The sequence below is a fragment of the Musca vetustissima genome, unplaced genomic scaffold (genome assembly GCF_032173495.1).
Source record: "Musca vetustissima isolate MV318-11 ecotype Yass unplaced genomic scaffold, APGP_CSIRO_Mvet_v1 utg43716, whole genome shotgun sequence".
Taxonomy (NCBI): Eukaryota; Metazoa; Arthropoda; class Insecta; order Diptera; family Muscidae; genus Musca; species Musca vetustissima.
The window spans coordinates 40,549-56,012 of record NW_026887116.1 but is presented as its reverse complement, the minus strand read 5'-3'; the positions used below and the strand labels follow the sequence as shown (position 1 = coordinate 56,012).

Genomic DNA, 15,464 nt, shown 5'->3' with positions numbered 1-15,464 from the left:
AAATCGGTTCAATGAAATTAAATTTAGCATATGTTCCATAAAGGCATAAAGATCTTATATTTAAGTTCGTTCAATTTCATGTCAATGTTCTTTCGAAATGGCGGAGTCTGTTAGGAGACATATGTAGAATACACCCAAAGTGGTGAAGGGTATTAAATAGTCGGCCCAATTCGACTTTACTATTTTCCTTACTGGTTGTTTGTGTGTGTGTTTTTTGTTTGTGAGTCGATCTATAAGCCACAATTATAAGCCGAACATCACAACACATCCCACGGTGAAGGGAATATGGACAAATAATTAGAAGGACTGTACTGAATATTAATTATATTCGGAAAATATGTCAGTGTAAGGAAGTAGTGCTGCTGTTGACCTCTTATCGGGCAACTATCACGAAATATTGCCCAGGTTCGGAATAAAAATCCGCAGAATGTTAGAGTTCCGTGGTAGTTGTGTAGGGTATCGTATGGACGGCCTCGTCCGACTATACTGCTCTGCTCACTGGTTTAAAATATTTTTTCAATCATCAAACATTGTATTGAATTTTTTGAAAATATTTTTCAAGAATCATTTTTTCAAAAATCATTATTTTTTATCCCATTAATATTTACCTTTTAATTTAGTCTTCCAAATAATTAAATGTTCTGTTTTTATATTTTTGAATACATTCAATTTGTTTTTATTATTTTTTCAATATTAAATTTGTTGATTTTTGTATTATATATATCTTAGAGATGTTTTTTTTGTTTATTATATTTTATATATATATTTATTTGTGTTTTTTGTTTTCTTATTTTATATTTGTTGACATTTTCTGTCTCACACATTTCACAATACTTATGTATAAATACGAGCACTTATACTTAACATATAGTATATAGTAAATAAATACTTTTATTTATCTTTTTATATATACGAATATACAGACATTTATATAACTATTATCGATTTTATTATTTTTTTTTTAAATATTTTTTGTTAACATAATTAATAACAATATCAATTTATTTAGTTTTTTTTTTAAATATGCTAGATATAAATAAATTACGCTAGATATTCGTTTATGTGTATGTATTCTGTACGTTCGATTTAGCAGTGATTTGGGGTTTTTCTTAAATTTTTTTTTATTAATTATTTTATATATTTTCATTTTTAAATATAATTTTTTATTTTTTTTTTAATTTTAAGTATACATATTGTGTACATATTTTTTATTTAATAAATATTTTTTTTTTATTTTTATTTTTAATTTTCATTAAATATATTTTATCTATATAAATTGGTTAGACTCTTGTGAGCTTATTTACAAATTTGTTTTTTATTTTATTTTATTATTTCTCATTATTTATTAGTTTTTGCATTGAAAATTCGCTTTGCTATCATTTTTATATATTTTTAATATAAAATTATATTTATTAATATTTTTTAAATAAAAAACCTAAACAACACTATATTTGTTTATATATAAATATATATATATTTAAAACTATGGAGAAATTTATATTTTTATTTTTTATATATACATTTATATATAATCTTTAAAGATGGAAGATCTTGGAAAATAAAGAAATAGATACACAGTGATATATAAAAAAATTTAATTCATACATATGAACAAAGTTAATCAAAAAAAAAAAAAAAAAAAAAATAAATAAATAAAATAAAATAAATAAATATATAAATAAAAACATAAAAAAATAATAATAATAACAATAATAATAAATAGGAAAATTATATACAGAGTATCCCAAAATTTAATTTAGAAATTTTAATATAGAACATTTAACCCTCTTCTTCTATTGGAGTTTTTATAAAACTTGCCAAAAATAACTCCATAAATCTTTGATAGTCTCCATATATAATATATATCCATTATTGTATATAACATAAGCAAACATATTATACATATATTTTTACAAAAAAAAAAACAATTAATAAATTAAATTTCCTATAGTAATAAAAATAAAAATATGTTATTATTTATATAAAAAAAAATCCTAAGAGCATTATTTTTTTTTTTTTTTTGAGAGAGTGGCACAATATTTAACACAACATTATTATTACAATAATTTTTATTATTATTTTATATAATATACACATTTAATTTATTTTAATTTATATATACAAATAATATATTTAGTATTAATTTTGATTATTGGAAGTGTTAATTTGTTTTTCTTCTTCTTCGATTTGTTGAGCTTATATTGGCTAATTTTTTGTTATAATAGCTTCGTTAAATATTTAACAATATTATTCATTATGTTACCGGGCTCAATAAGTAACATAACAAATTAAATTGTCAAGTTTTGATGAATAACAAAAATAAAAAAAAAATAATAATAAAAAAAGAAAAAAAATAATAATATAAATTATATAATAAATAATATAAATTATGAAAAAATAATATAAATTATAAAATAAATAAAAAATATAATTTAACTCCTACATACATTTATTATATATAATAATTAATTAAAATAATAATAATAAACAATAAGGAAAGTAGTAAAATCGGACTGGGCCGACTACATGATACCCTTCACCACTTTGGATGTATTGTACACATGTATCCTTACAATTGCATGTCAATGTTCCCTCGATGGAGCACACTTATGTCTTTCTGCAACCTATGATACATTTTTATTTCATTCGGGCAGATTTAGAGTCGTCTGCGTACAATGGGAAAAATTTATGGAAAACGATTTAAGGAGACCACCCCCCCTTCTCGGGGTCTAAAATTTTTTTGATTTAATACGAATCTACACTAATTCAAGAATGTCCCTCTTGAAGATATAGCCGATTTATTGTGTCAGCATCAGCAAGTGACGGCTAAAGGGCTTTTCAAACATTAAACGCGTTTTTCTCTTTTGTGAATGGCGGGCACGATAACTCAAAAACTAATAACCCAATCGATTCCAAATTTGTACACGTTTCTCTGTGAGTGTATAGCGATCGTATGAACTTGGTTTTTGGTCGAAATTCGGCGATTTTTTAAAAATATTTTTTCAAAGGTCCGCCATTTTGTTAATTTTAGAGCGAAGTCAATAATCCTAGTTCATACGAGAGCCAGACATGTACTCTTTACAACACCGTTGGAATTTTCAGATTCCGATGTTCCAGTGAGGAGTTATCACGCCCGCCATCAAAAATAAGGACAAAACAACAACAAAAAATTTTTGTAAATTATTTTTCTCCCTTTTTCAATTTTCAAATATATATGTGCAAATCTTGAAAAATTAAAATCGTGAAGGGGGGGGGGGGGTTCCCTTAAATCGGACGAAAAAATATATGGGAGCTATATCTAAATCTGAACGGATTTTCACGAAATTTAACACACATCGTTCTAAACTTAATTTAGTACTCTGTGCCAAATTTCGTGCAAATCGAAGGATATATAGGGACTTTGATGCACCATTTACCTTAAATCGGACGAAAATATATATGGGAGTTATATCTAAATTTGAACCGATTTTCACGAAATTTAACACACATCGTTCTAGGCTTATTTTAGTACACTTTGCCAAATTGCGAGCAAATCGAAGGATATATAGCGACTTTGGAGCACTATTTACCTTTAAACGGATGAAAATATACATGGGAGCTATATCTAAATCTGAATCGATTTTTACCGATTTCAATAGGGTTCGTCCTTGGGCCGAATAAAGAAGCTGTGCCAAATTTCATCCAATTCGAATCAAAAATGCCACCTGTACTTTGTTTACAATTTAACATGGACAGACGGACGGACATGTAGAAATCGACTTACAAAGAGATTCTATGCACATTCTTAAAAGGAGCCATGTGTCTATCTCGTTTCCTTTTACCTGTTACAAACATATGCACAGAGACATAATACCCTGTACCACAGTGTGGTGAAGGATATAAAAATCCACGCCTTTGGTACTTACTTGAAAAAAATATTTTAAACCAATGAGCGGAGCAGTATAGTCAAACGAGGCCGACCATGCGATACCCTACACAACTAACACGGAACTCTAACCTTTTGCTGATGTTTATTCCGAGCCTGGGCAATATTTTGTGATATTTGCACCCTCTTTCCCAATTAGAGGTAAACAGCACCTCTTCCGTACACTGATATATTTTCAGAATATTACTAATATTCAGTACAGTCCTTGAAATTACTTCTCCAGACTCCCTTCACCGTTGTTTGTATGGTGATGTTCGTTATAACTGTATTAACTGCGTCACATCTGATGGCAATACTGTCATTGAGATTCGTAATTTCTTGGGAGAAAAATACATCCGTCGCAACATTTGCTAATTCCACTGCTCTAAAAGACGAACTTATTGTCGAAGGTAACGACATTGAGGCTATATCGGGGTCAGCAGCTCTAATTCAACAATCAACCACTGTCCAGATCGACTAGAAAAAAAAAACAAAAAATAAAGTTTTCGGTCCACTTCATCCAAAAAATTATTATGTGATCATCACCGAAAATTGTAGGCGCTGTCCTTGACCACAACTGGAACCTCATGGAAAATTTCAAATCGGTCAGCGCTATATTTCCGCCTGTGGTAATGGGCTACTAAATATGAGTACGTAAGCACCTGTAAATATTTAAGTGTAACTCCCATATCCAAGTATCTACGACAATATAATTGGTGTCAATTTATAGGTTAACCACTACTCTTGGATATACTATCAACTTCTTGGGTCTATGTCCTTCAGGAGTAATTGTTTACGCCATAGAATACAAATTTTGCCATTTTTCACACAAAAGTCAGGGTCCATTTGACCCGCAAAGTATGGACCGATCTTTATCAAAATAGGCATACTTATTCTTTGGCCCGATCCCCTCCTCCATGTAAAAAATCGGACCAGTTTTGGGCCATAATTGCGGCCTCTGGAGCGACCAGAAAATCAGATAAAAATGAAGTATTTGATCCATTTCATACCCTTAACATTAACCGATTATTACCAAAAACAATAGGGGTCTTCATTGGCCAGAACCTATACTACATGCAAAATTTCGTGAAGATTGGTCCATAACTGTGGTCTGTATCGTGTTTACAAATTATAATGGATGGATGGACGGACGGACGGACACACATGTCTAGATCGACTCAGCTAGACGAGATATGACGATCGATATACTTAAAGGATATTTTACGGCATTACAAACTCTTGGGGCTGCACAAAGCTAAAATGCCTTGACCACATAGTTGTGTAGGGTATAATTAACAAAATTTAAAAATTAAAAAATATGTTATAAAAATTAAAAAAAAAAATAATAATATTTTTTTTAATATGTGGAAGCATTATTCCATAGTTCAACAATTTTGTAAACTAAAAATATTTAAATTTATTTATGTTTTTTTTTTTTGTTATACAGTCTAACTAAATTTTTTGGGTGGAAAACATATAGATTCATATAAACAACACTAGAAATATTTATAAGAATTATTATATATTATACAAATTTTTAGTCGAATATTTATGACTTAGCATAACATAATTTTTTATAAATCCATTTTTTAAAGCAGTCACATTGGTTTTTTTGATTTCTATGTACAATTGTTATTGTTTTTTTATTTCTTTAAAGGAGCCGGAGAGCCGGAGGCATTTAATTGGGTAAAAAAAATAAACAAAATTTTTATACGGAAAATAACAACAAAATAAACAAAATTTTTTTAAAGAAAATAACAAAAAAAAAAAAAAAATATTAAAAAAAAAAGCATTTGGGAAATAAATTCGTTTTTAAAAACCAATTTATTAAAAAAACACACATTTTATAACATATTATTTTTTATACAAAAAGAATATTTAAATATGTATTTAAGTAATAATAATTTTTAAATAAATAAAATTATTAAATAATTTTTTATTTTTTATTTATTTTTTCTTATAAAAATAAAATATTTCTTTGAATATTTTTATTTTTTTGTATTAAAAAAAAATTATTTAAAATAATTTTTAATAGAAAACTGTGTTTATAGAATATTATTTTTTTGGAAACATAAAAATAAATTAATTATTAAAATTATTAAATATTTTTTATGAAAAATCTAAAATTTTTAAAGAAAATTATTATTTTTGGAAAAAAAACCAAAAAATATTCTCCTTTCCGGTTCTCCCATATTTTTGGAGGATTTTTTTTTGTTCACCAATTTCTTTTGGCCTACAGATTAGGTTTTATTTATAGCGCTCTACGTATCTCTGTATTAGGTTGAACGTATTTGTTTGCTTTCATGTCTGTATATGTATGTATGTGTGTCCGATTTTATTCCCCTGTGTGTCTGTATTTTTTTCCTCTCTTTTGTTTTGTTTGTTTATTATCCTAGCCTAAGTCCTTGTGGTATTCTCTTTACTAAATTCCTATGTTTTTTGTTGTTAGTTTCACTTTTATTTTTGTTGCTGTTGTTATTTTTCTTCATTCCACCTCTCCTATACAGGTATGGCACAGCGTTTTTTACCCGTACTACTTTCACGACTTAGTGGAGGATTAAGTGGACTTACATTATTGTTACTGGATTGTGAACCTTTGGTCGAGCCATTACGTGAGCATGACGATAGGCTGCCACCACTGCCTCCGCCAGTGGCACAAGCTGTCTTACTCACACTATTGGTAACTGCGGTCATGGATGCAGGATTTGCTGTTGTCGTCCTTACACTACTGCTGTCTCCTGCCGTCGTTGTTGCTGTTGCTGCATTTCCATTCTCCGCCATCGCCGCCGTTGGTTTACGTAAATTATCTGAAGACTTTGAGTTGCAAACAGGTTGCGTGGGCTCAGCAACATGTTGCTCTAGATTTCTCGCCGTGTTGCTGAGAATTGCCGCTGCTGCGGCTAATGTTGCTCCCGGTGTTGGGGGTGAGTCGCTGCTGCTGCTGTAATAATTGCCGGATAATGGCTATAAACTTGTTGTCAGCACGGTCTTGGCATTATGCGTTGTTGTTGTAGATTCGTTGCATTTGGTCGATGTTGTCGTCACTGGGAGTGTGGGTGGAGGTGGTTGTGGGGCCACATGATTATATGCCGGTGGCTGTGCACCCGTACTCACCACCACTCCATTTAAACTATTCGCTATGGCATTTGCCGTGCAGTTATTCAACGAATGTTGCTGCTGATTGATTTTATTATTGTTGGCCACCACCTGGGCCTCATTAACCCCAGTGGCCATTGAATTATTTTCTTGATGCGCCCCCATTTCTTGCTGCTGCTTATCGTTGTGATTATTATTTGGCACATATTGATCGGCGTAGGGTATTTGCTGATAGCTACCACTATCCAAATTGGTGAATATACTCGATGATATTGTAATGGTCTGTGTGGCCATTTCACACAGTTTCTTCTTTTGACTAACACTACTGTGTTCCGTATTGGTGGGTGTGATATGTTTTTGAATTTTCTCCTCTTGGGCACAAGTTGCGGCCGTGACCACCGCAGCTGCCATCATTGAAGAGGGCCCAGTATTGGCCGTGCGATGCATATGGGAGCGCGGGGGCATCATACTTTGACGTACATTACGCTCAGGGCGTATGAGGATTATATAAAGCTGGAAAGAGAGGGGGGAGGAGAGAAAGGGGACCATTAGAAATTAGAAGATAAACAAGAAAAACCAGTAAGAAAAGAAGTAAAGTCGGCCTGGGCCGACTATATGATACCCTTCACCACTTTGGGTATGTTGTACATATGTATCCTTACAATTGTATGACAACGATCCCTCGAAGGAACATACACCCTCCTGCAACCTATGCTAAATTTAATTTCAATCGGGCAGATTTAGAATCGTTTGGGTACACTGGGACGAATTTACGTTGTGCAAAATTTCGAGTCAATCAGACAAACGTTAGGAGTTTGGTGCACAATTTACTTAAAATCGGACGAAAATACATATGTGGAACCTATATCTAAATCCGAACCAATATTCTCGAAACTTTACACACCTTATTCTAGACTCTATATGGGGGCTATATCTAAATCTGAACCGATTTTTACGAAACTTAACACACACTGTTCTAGACTTAATTCAGTACGCTGTGCCAAATTTCGTGCAAATCGAAAGATTTTTAGGGACTTTGGTGCATCATTTAAATAAAATCGGACGAAACTCTATATGGGAGCTATATTTAAATCTGAACCGATTTTCAGGAAACTTAGCACACATCATTCTAGAACTTATTCATTATGCTGTGCCAAATTTTGTGCAAATCGAAACATATATAGGTACTTTGGTGCACCATTTACCTTAAATCGGACGAACATATATATGAGAGCTATATCTAAATCTGATCCAATTTTCAAGAAACTTAGCACACATCACTCTAGGCTTAATTCAGTACGTTATGCCAAATTTCGTGCAAATCGAAAGATACATAGGGACTTTGGTGCACCATTTACCTTAAATCGGACGAATCTATATATGGGAGCTATATCTAAATCTGAACCGATTTTCACGAAACTTAGCACAAATAATTCCAGGCTTATGTCAGTACACTGTGCCAAATTTCGTGCAAATCGGAAGATATAAAGGGAGTTTGGCGCACATTTTACCTTAAATCGGACCAAAATATATATGGGAGCTATATCAAAATCTGAGCCGATTTTCATGAAACTTAGCACACATTATTCTAGACCTAATGCAGTATGCTGTGCAAAATTAAATCGGATGAAAATATAAATGGGAGCTATATCTAAATCTGAACCGATTTTCACGAAACTTAGCATACATCATTCTAGGCTTAATTCAGTGCGCTGTGCCAAATTTCGTGCAAATCGAAAGATATATGGGGACTTTGGTGCACTATTTGCCTTAAATCGGACCATAATATATATGGGAGCTATATCTAAATCTGAACCGATTTTCACGAAACTTTATACACATCATTCTACTCTTAATTCAGTACGCTATGCAAAATTTCGTGCAAATCGAAAGATATATGGGGATTTTAAATCTGAAGAAAATATACATAGGAGCTATATCTATATCTGGACCGATTTTTCTCAATCTGAAAAATTAAGAAAATTATTTTTTAAAAAATCCACGTCCCTTCTTAGTACCTAATATATTTTTTTTAAATTACTCACCTACTGTTAGTCCCTGAAATTAATATATATGTCTATAAAGCCCTCCTATGTTTAACATTGTAACCCGTCCCTCTGAAGACCTTCAATTTCTACAATATATTTTCTTGTATACTAAATTATTACCCCCAAATTGTTATTTTATTAAACTATTATACAATATCCCTTAGGACATTAATCTAATATTACTCGCATTTATTCCCCAGCCCCACCTTTCCTTGCCCATATCTATAAATCCTCCTTTCGGCACCATCTGCTCTATGAGCACGCACACAAATTTATTGTCTCCCAAATACAACCTAATTATCCTCATAAATTCCTGATTTCTTATTATCATCCCATCCCATGTCACCGTCTTACACCCCGTGGGAGTAAAGGCCTGCCATATGAGCAAACTTACCTTTGGTGAAAATAAACATGCTATTGTTACACTGGCCGATAAACTAATCGTTACCGACATCGATGTTATCCTCAGTGGTACATGATTGGCTGTACCAAAGTAGAGCGGGACAAAGGCCAGCCAAATGACACAGGTGGTGTACATGGTGAAACCTGTAGGGAATAGAGGGAAGAGAAGAAAAATAAATAAATAAAAATGTAATGAATTGTAACAAATTTATTGAACAAATAAAAGGAAAAGACGTTGATAAGGATCGTTAGCAGGCGAAAGGTGAAGCAGCTGTGGAGCATAAGCTGTAAAAGAATTTGTGTTGAAGAGAGTTTTGTCATTATAGATAATTTTTACATTAATTTTAACAAATCCACGCCTAATAGTAGGCCATGAAATTTGGCTTTTAAAAATCCACGCCTAATAGTAGGCCATGAAATTTGGCTTTTAAAAATCCACGCCTAATAGTAGGCCATGAAATTTGGCTTTTAAAAATCCACGCCTAATAGTAGGCCATGAAATTTGGCTTTTAAAAATCCACGCCTAATAGTAGGCCATGAAATTTGGCTTTTAAAATTCCACGCCTAATAGTAGGCCATGAAATTTGGCTTTTAAAATTCCACGCCTAATAGTAGGCTTTGAAAATTAATTTTTAAGAATCTACGCCTAAAAGTAGGCCTTCATAATTATTTTTTTTTTTTAAAACTGCGCCTACTTTGACTACTTGACTTTGAAATTTAATTTTAAAAACTTCACGCCTTAGAAATTCTCCGCTTGTTGATAGGCCTTGAAATTTAATTTTTAATAATCCACAGGTTAATGATAGCCCTTCTGTTTTTAATCCACGTTCTTATAGATCCTTGTAAGTTTGTCGATTGTCTCCTCAAATCCTCATCCCTTTTCGAGCACCCTCAACCCCGAACCACTTGATAACTTAATTTCCCTTCATTATCATCACTGACAAATGCCAGCTCTTAACACAATTTCATTTCACCTCCTGCTTAACTCCACCTTCCCTTTATAACCATTGAACTCCATTCACTTACCGATATGTTTCGATTCATTAAAAGCTTCCGGTATTTTGCGTGTCAGCACCGCATAGACCGTACACACCACAATCAATACAATCGGATAGAAGAAGGCGATGACATACGAAGCATCGATATACGAATCGCATACCAATAGGTTATCCTCGCGTGTCGGATGATGATGCATGGCATGTGAGGGTGCTATTAGCATCCAGACGCCATTTATCAATATCTGTTGTCATGGCAGAATGCAGCACGTGGAAGAGGATGATGAGGGGTGGGTGGCACAATGAAGTTGTTTTTTGGAAAAAAGAATGAAAGAAAAAAGATTTTGAAATTACAAATTAATTATTTATGCACAATATAGATGACAGATACATTATTTGTGTTAAGTGGAAAAAGGGATTTTTCTCCCCTTCCCCTCTCTTTCTTTTTTTTTTTTTTTTGCGAAATTATCTTACCTGCACGGATATAAAAAATGAACATATCACCAATTGCGATTTGGGACTTATAAACGAGGGACGTTTTGCCGACTGCTTGCCAGCCTTAAAGATCCTGGCAATGCGATTCGTTTTTGTTAGCAGGGCAGCATAGACCACAGTGAAGCAGAAACCCACAGAGAATCTAAATGGTGAAGAGAAGATAAAAAATAGCAGTAAAAAAATTTCGAAATTGTTAAAAATAAGTTTATATAAAATTTAACACCCGTGCAGGCACATGCAGGGAGTTCTAAAATGTGGTAATAAAACAACTTTTTCATTTGAATAAAAAATGGAAATGGAAGAGATTTGGATAATAAAAAAGTAAAGAAGTTACAGGATTTATGGGGTTTGTTGCATTTTATGGCCATAAACCAGTTTTAAAGGAAGAGGAATGGAAATATGAACAAATTTTTTTATTGGAAAGTTTAAACCAGGAAGAGATGTAAAATAAGCTTAATATGGCTAAGATATTTAATTATCCATGAAGAATATTTTTTAAAAAAATCCACGACTAAAGATAGGCCTTAAACTATTTTTTTTAAATCCACGCCTAAGATAGGCCTCAAAATATTTTTTTAAAAAATCCACGCATAAAGATAGGCCTTAAAATATTTTTTTTAAATCCACGCCTAATGATAGGCCTTAAAATATTTTTTTTAAATCCACGCCTAAAGATAGGCCTTAAAATATTTTTTTTGTTAAATCCATGCCTAAAGATAGGCCTTAAAATATTTTTTTAAAAAATCCACGCCTAAAGATAGGCCTTAAAATATTTTTTTAAAAAATCCACGCCTAAAGATAGGCCTTAAAATATTTTTTTTTGTTAAATCCATGCCTAAAGATAGGCCCTAAAATATTTTATTTAAAAAATCCACGCCTAAAATAGGCCTTAAAATATTTTTTTTTTAAATCCACGCCTAAAGATAGGCCTTAAAATATTTTTTTTAAAATATTTTAAGGCCTATCTTTAGGCGTGGATTTAAAAAAAACATAAAATAAAATAAAATAAAATATATATTTATTTATAAAAAATCCACGCCTAAAGATAGGCCTTAAAATATTTTTTTTTTAAATCCACGCCTAAAGATAGGCCTTAAAACCTTTTTTTTAAAAATCCGCGCCTAAAGATAGGCCTTAAAATATTTTTTTAAAAAATCCACGCCTAAAGATAGGCCTTAAAATATTTTTTTAAAAAATCCACGCCTAAAGATAGGCCTTAATATATTTTTTTTAAATCCACGCCTAATGATGGGCCATATTTTTTAAATATCCACAACTTACTTACATACTTAGCTGGCTTGTGACAGAACTTTCGTTCCATAAGCCGAGCTTAGAAAAGATTTCCAGGTGCTTCGGTATTTTGGGCAGTTTCTCCAATTTTCGGCAATGTTGTCTTCCACTTGATATTTCCATCTTATTCGCGGCCTTCCCCTTCAGCGTGAACCATCAGCTGGTTCATTTTATTTTATATATACCTTCTGGGCTGGGACATCTTCATCCATTTTCACAACATGACCTAGCTAACGTATTCGCTGCAGCTCAATACGTCTAACAATGCCGATGTCCGAGAATAGCTGGTACAACTCATGGTTGTACCGGCGATATTCACCGTCAACGCAGATCGACCAGATCTTTCGGAGAATTTTTTTCTCAAACACTCCAAGAGCTGCCACATCTGCTTGCGAAGGTACCCATGCCTCGGATCCATATAACAGCACGGGTAGTATCAGCGTCTTGTAGAGTGTGAGTTTGGTCTGGCGGGAGGTGGCTTTGCTTTTGAGTTGTTGGCTCAGACCATAGTAGCATCGGTTGGCCATCATTATCCTTCTTCGAATTTCAAATCTGATGTAATTCGTTTTATTTATGGCGGTAAACAAAACCCTTTGACTACCTCGAAGCTGTAGTTCTCAAGTTCCACAGTTGGTCCGAGTCTACTGGACGTTTTGCGCGTTGATACCATCAGCTTGGTCTTCTCGCCGTTTACTGCTAGACCGCCTATGGCAGACTCCTTCTCAATTTGCTCAAAGGTGGCTGCTACTGCTCTCTAAGTTCGATCCATTATGTCGATGTCATCGGCGTAGGCGAGTAACATGTGTTGTTGTGTGTACAGAGTGCCATTGCTGTTCACTTTTACCTCTCGTGTCACCTTTTCCAGCAGGATGATAAAAAGGTCACACGACAAACTATCACCTTGTCTGAATCCTCGTTCAGTATTAAAGGGCTCCGAGAGGTCCTTTCCGACTTTAACTGCTGACCTTGTGCCAGTTAAAGTTATCCTACATAGCCGTATTAATTTTGCAGGAATACCAAACGCAGACATGACTTTATACACCTCTGAACGGATAGGGCTGTCGAATGCGGCTTTATAGTCAACGAATAGGTGGAATGTGTCGATGTGTTTTTCGTGGGTTTTTTTCCAGGATTTGGCGTAGAGTGAAAATCTGGTCAATGGTGGATTTGCCAGGTCTGAAGCCGCATTGGTATGGTCCAATAATGTCATTGACCATTGGCTTCAGTCGTTCACACATCACACTGGATAGCACTTTATATGCGATGGGTGGGAGACTTATTCCTCCATAGTTGGCCCATATCGTCTTGCCTCCTTTTGCAGGATGCTGAGGTTCCAATCATTGAGTATGCATTCTTCTAGCCAAATTTTACTAATCAGCAGGTGCAAGCTCTTTACCAGCATCTGACCACCAGTCTTGAATAGTTCGGCTTGTAACCCATCGACACCTCTTACCGTCATCACTTATTGGTTCTGGGGTATCCTCTTGATCGCTACTATTTGATACCAGAAGTTTTTCAAAATGCTCCTTCCAGATCCTCAGCACGCTGTATGTATCTGTCACCAGGTTTCCTTTTTCATATCTAGAAGAGGATTTGCCTGCACTAAAGCCTTCGTTTTGGTCTTTTATCCGTTGGTAGAATTTTCAGACATCATTCTGACTCCTGTACATCTCGATTTGCTCACGTTCACGTTTTTCTTGTTCTTTCTTCTTTTTTCTGAAAATACGTTTCTGCTCTCTCCTTTTCTCCCGATAGTTCTCCATCGCATTACGTGTTGCTACTGTCCGCAGGGTTGCCTTATACGCTGCGTTTTTCATATCCGTAGCATTACGACACACCTGATCGTACCACAGATTTCTTGATGGTGGTTTATGGTACCCAAGTGTTGTTTTTGCTGCAGTTTGTAGGGAGTGGACAATTCTCTGCCATTGTGCTTCTATATTATTATCGGGACAAGGGATGCTTTCGTCAAGCAGTTGCGAAAGTTGAGCGGAGTAGACTTCTGCTATCTGTTGTGTTTGCAGCTTTTCGACGTCAGATTTCCGTGTTATATTAGATCGCACCTTTGCTGCTACATTACGGGACGGGTGCGTACCTTGACTGCCACAGGGTATTGGTCCGAATCGATACTGGCCCCGATCGATCTGACATCTAAAACACTGGATGAATGCCTTCCATCTATCACAACATGATCGATTTGATTTCTCGTTGTTCGATCGGTAGAAATCCAAGTGGCCTTGTGTATATCGAGATACATGAATCTGGGGCTGCTATCTACCATGTTTTTTTCTTGCTGCCGCCAAGTCAATCAACCTCATGCCGTTGTCTGATGTTGCTTCATGGAGGCTGAATTTTCCGACGCTGGGGTCAAAGATATTTTCCCTTCCGATTTTTGCTTTAAAATCTCCTAGCGGAATTTAAATGTCGTGGATTTTTTAAAAAATTAAATTTTAAGGCCTATCATTAGGCATGGATTTTTTTAATTTAATTTTCAGGGCCTACCATTAGGCGTGGATATAAATATATATATTTTTGATGCCTATATGCAGCCGTGGATTTTTAAAAAAATATATTTTGATGGTTTGTCATCACTTTAAGTTTAAAAATTTATTTTCAATTCACCTCCACACCAAAACAATTTCCTCCATGTATATTTAAATCCCCAACCGAAATTACCAAAAACAAACTCCCAAAAATAAGCATAATTCTATTTGAATATTAACAAAAAATATTCAGCGATTTGAGTGTAAAAATCACACCACTACATTAACAGACATCAGAGACCGAATTACAAAACAGATCAAATGCAACGCAACAAACCATCGAATCAGCCAGCCAGCCAACCAAACATTCTGCAGGCAAAGCTATGGCATCAACAGCATTCATGTATACATTATCAATGTAAAGGTTGGCTGGTTGGTTGCTTGGGTACGTGACTGGGAGGGAAAACGAAACAAATCCCACATACACACTCACATACAAACATAACGAAACGAAAAAAAAACAATATTTCCACCAAAAATGTACTTACCTTTGTATGGCACACACCACATTTGTCGGCTTCAGTACCAGGGCAAATGTGACCGCATAACACATCAGAATGCCTGCCAGGAGAATATAGCTTAACTCCCTGCCGGATGCCCGGACAATTGGTGTGTCATTGTGTCTGCGGATGTGGTTAGTTCGTAATGGTAATTTCATTCCATTGTATCGGCAGCATCATCATCATCGGTA

At 34.0% G+C, this 15,464-nt stretch overlaps 1 protein-coding gene across 1 annotated transcript in view; it reads right to left on the bottom strand.

Moving 5' to 3' along the window:
- Positions 1-6,403: 6,403 nt before the first annotated feature.
- The window catches only part of LOC133334689 (metabotropic glutamate receptor 4-like), a gene marked incomplete at its 5' end in the record, with an annotated part of 36,885 nt that continues 27,824 nt past the window's right edge, over positions 6,404-15,464 (bottom strand). Inside the window, 6 exons of the mRNA XM_061543019.1 lie at positions 6,404-6,845; positions 6,888-7,513; positions 9,443-9,594; positions 10,477-10,690; positions 10,920-11,082; positions 15,262-15,396. Of these exons, the coding sequence (XP_061399003.1) occupies positions 6,404-6,845; positions 6,888-7,513; positions 9,443-9,594; positions 10,477-10,690; positions 10,920-11,082; positions 15,262-15,396 (1,732 nt within the window). The remainder of the gene's footprint in view (positions 6,846-6,887; positions 7,514-9,442; positions 9,595-10,476; positions 10,691-10,919; positions 11,083-15,261; positions 15,397-15,464) is intronic.